General features: G+C 33.6%; 1 protein-coding gene across 1 annotated transcript; it reads left to right on the top strand.

The window, feature by feature from the left end:
• The first annotated feature begins 237 nt into the window (after nt 1-237).
• On the top strand, nt 238-7,093 carry LOC112693894. The gene is made up of 2 exons (XM_025569153.1): nt 238-379; nt 5,769-7,093. Exon 2 carries the CDS (start codon nt 6,238-6,240, stop codon nt 6,922-6,924), a length of 687 nt encoding a protein of 228 aa, XP_025424938.1. The 5' UTR covers nt 238-379; nt 5,769-6,237; the 3' UTR covers nt 6,925-7,093.
• The last annotated feature ends 1,032 nt before the right edge of the window (nt 7,094-8,125 follow it).

The raw sequence follows: 8,125 nt of genomic DNA, 5'->3' as shown, positions 1-8,125 counted from the left end.
CCCATAAAAAATATTTTGTGACCCATAAGTTGTGAAACGCTGGTATAAGGGTTATACCAAGTAGGAATGGACCGAAAAAAAACCCAACACTGATAATCTTCACCACGTACCTACCATTCACCCCCACCCTCAAACGAGAACTGGTTTTTGATCGCACAACCACCGTTACCGACATCAGCGCTCTCTTGGCATGCCAACGTGCTCTTGGGCTATGTGCAATCACATCGTTTTCACGATTTAACTCGTCTGTATCATTATTTTTTTCGCCCGTGCAGCATTTGCATTATAGTTATCGTTAACTGCATGCGTTATGTTTAATAGTGACGAACAAGGAATTGCAGAAGACCAAAATGGTCCACGAGTGAAACAACGAGGAAAAGTGAGTACCTGTGTTAACGTGTACTGTGTGTACTGTTGTTTTGTCATCGTGCCCTGGTCGGTTATTTTGGTGGGTTTGTTATGATTAAGAAGTGCCCAGAAACGGCTATAAGTGATTTCACATTTTTAGATGAATTTGGAGAAAAATTGAAAAAATACAAATGCCTCAAAACTAGGGACTCAGCTGTACTACCGATGTCAATGATGTACCGATTAGAGCTCTTAAAACACGTGTCACGGAATTCACGTGTAAACGTGAAATACATGTTTATCCAAAATATATATCCATTTTTACAATGGTAAAATTAGTAATTTTATGTTATACACTTGAAGTTTTAATAAAATATTAATAGTACAGTATTAAGTTAAGAATATACGTTTTTATTTTGGATTTTACACGTGACACGTGACACGTGAATTCACGTGTATTAAGAGCTCTAGTACCGATATTTTTCTTTTGATACAATTTCTTCTTGTTTCGAAACTTTACTCATATCGATGAAAAAATACTACAAAAAGTAGTATAAAGTAAGTAGTATCGAATGAATGTTATCGAATCTCTTATTTAGCGGCCCTATCGGTTCGACTTCAAACGTATTCATATTGTAATCGTATCGAATAATGCTTTTTAAGTAGATTTATTTGAGTTATTTGAGCGTGTAGAGGGATTTCCCAATCAAGACCGACACCGACTAGTTATTTACTAGTATTTTTCTAAAACATCACAATGCAGTGGGTTTCCTAATCGGTAGGGTCGTAGATTAAATATGTTTAAATCAATGTTATGATACAGTTCACTGAGAAGACAAGAAATATAGAATACTATTTATAGACTATATATATATGAATCTGAGGAAATACACGAATACTTTGTATGTCAATAGCAACATAAGATACAAAATCAATTAGTAAAAATATTATAACAATAATGTTACCAGATTACCGTACGAGTTGGACCAGTGGTGCAATTCTAAATTTTATAATTTATAAGAGACAAAATATTATTTTGTGCACATTTTTTTTTTACGAAAACAATAGTTTTGCCTCATTTATTACGCTATTATGATTTCATTTAGTTAATAAATTATTGATTTTTAGTCCAAGCTCAACCCTAAGAATTTTATTTTAAATCAAATTGAACCCCTTGTTCTAATAAAGTGATCTGATTGAAAATATTTAGATTTTCCTAGTGAATAGATTAGATATGAGGACATAGTCCTAATTATCCACACTAGATATACGAATATTTTTATCAATATTATCGATATCAATAGGTATGGATCATTATAAAATTTCACTATCATTTGATACTATGAAATATTTAATTTTAATTTTTTGATTCAATACATTTGTTCCGATTCTGTATTAATATCAATGGGATTTCTTTCGATGCCTTATCCATACTCATAACTAGGGAACGGATTTATTATGTAAATGCATATTTTTAATAAAACAAGATATTTAAGATTTGATAAAAATGTTCATGATTTAAATCATTCCTATTAAAATGATGCTACTTTTATTTCACTAATTTGTAAATATTTTTAAATATATTTTATCATTTCATCATTCATACGTTTTCAAGCTATGTGACAGTGGACAAAAACAACCATTTATCGGTATTTTGTCGATTTAATTATTATTTTTGAACATTAAAAATAAATTAATTTATTATTAGGAGCCAATGGATGTTATGAATTAATTAATTATTAATTGTGACGCTCATCGTGGACCAAATATTTAGTAATTACCTTTAGTTTTATAGTCTTTATCTTATAATCTTAATAAACAAGATATCTTTATATAGTATAGGTACATTTATATACAATTTACAATCGATGAAAGGCTATAGCAATAGGTTTTTATAGTTAGTGTTTGGCTGATTAAGCAAATCATTTTGATAATTTAATAATTATAATTGAATTTTTTTTTTTAATTAAATTATATTCTCACATATTTCTGTATTTTTATTAAATATAAATCCGTTTCCTACTCATAACCTTAAAATTAGAACCGGGCTTTTTTACCTATATTTTCATATCATTTTATCACATGTTAACGCGGTGCCTTATTTTTTTTCGACCGCGCAACACCCATCATAAACCTAGAAATAAAGATTTTACGAACCACGTGCGCGTGCAGATATTTGTGAAAGAGAGAGAGAGTGAGAGAGGGAGGGAGATAGAGAAAGGAAATGTCAAACACAGAATTCTGTACAGCAGTGCAGTGAAATTTTAATATGTATCAACATGTAGCGAGGAGTATATTTCTGGGCGTAAATTGATAACGTAAATCGATACCAATAGTTTTTTATTTTTAATTCGAAAATATGTTCATATTTTAATATTATTCATTTCTTTTAATATTTTACTCTATAATTTATTTCTGTAACACGTATTTAGTTTCTAATTACGTACATTACATATATCCATTTAATTCACTTTATTACATTTGTTCATCGATCCCCATACTTATTAAAATTTTTTAATTAAACTTAATTATTATTATTATTGATCTATTTGATCGTTTATACTTTGTGCATATTTAATATTGTATATTTTTGAATAAAAATAATCGAAAAACATAAAAATGTTGTAATTATTTTTGTTTATCAGTATTTATGTTCAGTATTTCATTATTACCACCGTAGTTATTTTTTGTGCTCTGGGTATGTTATCGTTTTATTTCACAAGCTTAATGTTGGAATTGTAATTTACATAAAACTCGTGTATATTATTCTTAAAAACGTAAAATATTTACACTATAACAGTGCATTTTCACTGGATGACAAACCATTTATTAAAATAGTCAATGTATTTCACGTTCGCTCCGCATAGTTTTCAAAAATAAATCTTAATGCTAATAGAAAAAGTAAGCATCAATAATATTACAATGTATTATATTAAAATGTATACATCGTTGATTTATATTTATTTATTTTTTAATAAAAAACATTATATATAAATATAATATAATGTATAAATTATTCGAGCTTAACGAGGGGACCCATTATACAGTATGATAGAGCAAGTTCGTGTCTATGAGTTTTAACTATAATATAACAAATTAAATTTTTTTTATAATATACATTCTATAATACGATTCCAAAGTTATTTAAAACCTGTACTTAAGATATTAAACATATTCAATTATGTAACACAACTTGATTATTTATTTTACATAATTTAAAAACAATTTTTTATTGACAGTTAATTGTGTTTCGTCCAGTCTCTCAAAATACTATCCAACTAGACGAAAAAATATTTTTACCGGGCGACAATCGTGTCGCTTATTTAACTAGCTTGAAAAACGCAATGCAATCAGCTTTCGTTGTAATTATATACTTTTTGTTTCGGTAAATCCGCTTTCGTGAACAATTGTAATTATTAAAGATTTATAATAATTTTGCCTTATAAAATGTCTTGACAAACTGAACATTAAAAATGCACTGTTTAACAAAATAATGTTATTTTATATTTTATAAGAGTATTTTTAATGTTGAAATTTTGGAATGAAATGAGTCAGTTGCATTTATTACAGTGTAATAATAATGTAATCGACTCATTTTAAACATGGTGTAATAATTACACCATTTTTGCCCTGAAATGTAGACTGTAGACCAGCTGTTAAATAATCACTACGCGACTCATATGCGACCCTTAAAACAATTTTGTGTGGTTCGTATTAAAACTAAACTTACATTCTAATATTCAGAATTAAATAGAGTAAATAAAATGAAACACATATGTTTTGATTTTTGGTGATATGTGGAATGCAATAATTTTTATTAACCTTATCTTGTTATTCTTGTTTATTTTTTATCGTTTCTGCTTATAAATATGTCATTCTGATAAATGTAATAACTTTTATAAACTATGAACTGTTTGTAATATTATAATTATAAATTATTGAGTTATAATTAATTAATATATAATTTATAGATGTTCATATTTTTTCATCATTACCCCGTTATAAATGTACGTGGCCCATGAGTAATTTTTAAAGTTGTTTATTTCTAAAGTCCTAATGAAAACCGTTACTTTAGAGACTACCTGTCACTCGTCGCATGTTGATATTTAGTTGTGTATGGTGAGCGATGCACGACACGCAGTTCTCATCTTTATAGGTCTGTATGGACCAAGCCCGAATTATGGATAATTTGGGGCCCGAGGCCAAACAATTTTAGGGGCCCATAACCATAATCAAAATATTGATGATCCACACATAATAATATTTCAGAGACAAAAAAAAATATATTTCAATTTAAAAATGTATTTCCTTTTTTTTTTTTTAATACAAAAATATAAATGTTATTTATATAAAAAAATTTTTCTTTTTTTGGGGAAGCAAACCCTTTAATTATATCATCGGTATTAACTACCTCTAAAGTATTACTCTCTGAACACAAAACCATAAAACTATATACTATTTTATACTTGTTTTTTATACGAGCTAGAAAAAGAATTAAAAAAACGAAAATAATCTACTATCCACCAGGGGCCTACTATTGTTTGATATCCGTTATAGGTCCGGGGTCATGCCCCTCCACCCCTTAATCCGGGATTGGTATGGACGAAACGGATACATCGGATCTATATGTATAGGCGTACAAAGATCGCGGATTATAAACTCGTGCCGTAGCATAATTTTCCATCGCAATATACGCACGTGACACTGTTGGCACTTTGCGAGACCGCGCGTCAGTGTCTTTCGGATATTAATTTTACAAAACAACGTTTTTGGACAAGATAAAAATAATTTATTATTATTAGTATATTTAGTTGCTGAAAACAAAATCTTCAGACTACCTAGTTGGTATACACATATAATGTTATACACCAGGGTGGTCCAATATTTTGTAGTCGGAGGGTCAATTTTCACTTTCGTTGAAACACTGGGGGCTGCCATAAAAAAAAATTTTAAAAATATTATTATCCAGTAGAACACGCAGTCAATGATCGCCGCCTAATAATGACTATTTAAGAGGTGACAATATAACCAACTTCCACGATTTGGTACCGCAAGAATTCGGATTCGCTGTGACTGCTGTACAAACTCTGATATACTCGTATTTACGTAATGATCCGAATTCAATCGTACTTTTGAACGTAACTCGTTGCACGTATACCTACGTTTTATCGTGTGAAACACGAAAAGTATACGATGGTATAACGATTTTGTTGCAATATTATTCTGTCCATTTTTTTTTTTTTTTTTAAACATAAGTTTTCTATGCCTTCCATAGACAAAAAAAAATAGAGGCTTGGAGGGCCGCGGGTTGGACCGCCACCCTGTACTAAAAAATAAATGACAAACACAAACCAACAGTACCTACGTAAGTTGTTTAATAGTAGAAGTAATTAAAAAAAAAAAAAAAAAATGTTTTCCAGATCATTTCTACGGACGACAGAATACGTATCGTACGTATGTACAAAAAACATTTGGCGAAAGATCCGAACACGTCAATGAAACAGTTGAAGCAACGCATTTCGGAGCGCATGGGCGTTGGTGAGTCGACGGTGCACCAGATCATACACGTGTATAAGCGGACGAATTCGGTGGTACCGCCGAAACGGACGAAGGTCCGGGAAACTTTTCGCGATTCGTTCGACGAACCGTCCAGGAACCGTATCCGCCGGCTGGTGCATTTGGTTCGGACGCGGGAAATCCCGACGGTGGACAGGATTCACGAGGCGGTGTCCGGCGACGCGTGTTTGCCGCCGATATCGCGCACGAACCTGCACAGGTTGCTCAGGGGCTTGGGTTTCCGTTACACCAAGGGAACCCGTCACCGCGCGCTGACCGAGAAATCGGGAACGGTGCTGCGGCGCCGCAGGTACCTGGAGAACGTGGAGCGATATGTCGCCGGGAAGGGCGGCGCGTGTACTACGTGGACGAGACGTTGGTGAACGCGGGCGCGTGCTTCGTCGCGTTCCACGTCGGTTCCGCGGACGGTTTCGTGCCGGGCGGTTTGCTGTGCCGCGAACTGGTCGCGATTGCCGGGACGCGGTGGGCGCGGACGAGTTTCGCGAGTGTATGGGACGCGTTCTGCCGCTGCTGGCCGACGGCTCCGTCATCGTGATGGACAACGCGCCGTATCACACGGCGAAGGTGGACAGGGCGCCGACGATGGACGACGGGAAAGACGTCATTGTCGAGTGGCTGAAGCGCAACGGGGAAACGGCCGACCGTTCGATGGTGTACGTCGAGCTCATGGCCATGGTCAGACGCGTCAAGCCGCTCCGCAAGAAGTACGCGATCGACGAACTCGCCAAAGCCGACGGGAAGACGGTGCTGAGGCTGCCGCGTAACCACCGCGAACTCAACCCGATGGTGCTGGCGTGGTCGTCGGTAAAAGAACACGTGAGCGCGAACGTCAGTAGCTGCGAACCGTCCGACGGCAAAAACCTAATCGTAGAGGCCGTGGACCGTGTGAACGCCGAGATGTGGAAGGGGTTCGTTGGTAGCGCGATGGAAGAGGAAAAAAAAATGTTACGAAGTGGACTTCATCGTGGACGACCTCTTGGAAGAGGACTTGGACGATAAGTTGGCGGCCAAAATTACCGGAGACACAGAATCATCCGATATCGACACCGATTCTTGTTAAACGATTGTACGATCATGGTGCGATCATATGATGACGTCCTTTTTGGTTTTTTGAAATTGTGTAAAATAATATTGTTACGCGCAAATAAACAGTGAATCTTTGTTTTTTTTTTTTTTTTTGAGGAAATTTGTAAATTAATCTAAAACATTTTCATACTAAACTTCGGGTAAACATTTCGGATTATAATTTACACATAAATATGTATATACCAATATGAGACCAAAAGATTTTTTTAATTCTAAATTTCTTTCTTTTTTTTTTAAATCAGTTTTCTTCTCTTGATAGTACCTTCTTTGTTATTGAAATTAAATTCGATTTTATGGGTGGGTGTAATTTTTAGTAAAATTCAATTTTTTAGTATCGCCCTATAAAAAGCTACGCTCGAAATGTACCGATATTAATTCGTCAAGTATTATGGTTCATAGATATGATACTTTATGCCAGGGGCGTAATTAATGGGGGGGATGAGTGGGCTGCAGCCCTCCCAGAATATTAAGATAATTTAAAAAATATTTCCATGGTCTATGAAAGTCGCTGCAAAAATCTTAAATTTTATTTTATTGATTTTAAATTCGTATTTTTATTTTGTTAGATTATCTTACCGCTCATAGACAAAATTTAGAGGTAATACTGGAAATCATAGATGTTATTTATAAACCTGTCGATAACAATTTCCGGGCAGTATAGAGCTGCAGCTCAATACACAATATGGCACGATTTATGGATTTCTAAATGAACCTTAGGTAGTACCATCATCAAGATATTTTGCCTCCACAGACGTTTTAATTTCTTGTGATCAAATATTGCACCTTAATCTCTACCAACTGCTGAAAATACTTGTCATACTTTCTGTGTCAACTGCATTTGCTGAACGCTATTTCAATGCTGCGAAGGTTAAAAACATATTTTAGAAATTCAACTTCAGAGAATCGTCTCGTTGGTTTAGCATTATTAAATATTCATAGAAATATTTTTATAACTGATGCTATGGTTTTTAGACAAGTTTGTTAATAGTGAATGAGTCAAACGTTTAAAACTTATTATCTAGTACTAAATAGCTAATAAAATGTATAGATTGTAGTGCAATTAAATTATTAAATTTTATTTTTTTGTTTTACTATATGACTTTGTTTATACATT

The sequence above is a fragment of the Sipha flava genome, unplaced genomic scaffold, assembly GCF_003268045.1.
Source record: "Sipha flava isolate LNK unplaced genomic scaffold, YSA_version1 119_pilon_pilon, whole genome shotgun sequence".
In the NCBI taxonomy this organism is placed as follows: Eukaryota; Metazoa; Arthropoda; class Insecta; order Hemiptera; family Aphididae; genus Sipha; species Sipha flava.
The sequence above is the reverse complement of the archived record's forward strand: the minus strand, read 5'-3'. Positions and strand labels throughout refer to the sequence as shown.

What these genes read in the sequence shown, in the direction of transcription:
- LOC112693894 (XM_025569153.1), top strand. Translation starts at nt 6,238, where the DNA reads ATGTCGCCGGGAAGGGCGGCGCGTGTACTACGTGGACGAGACGTTGGT.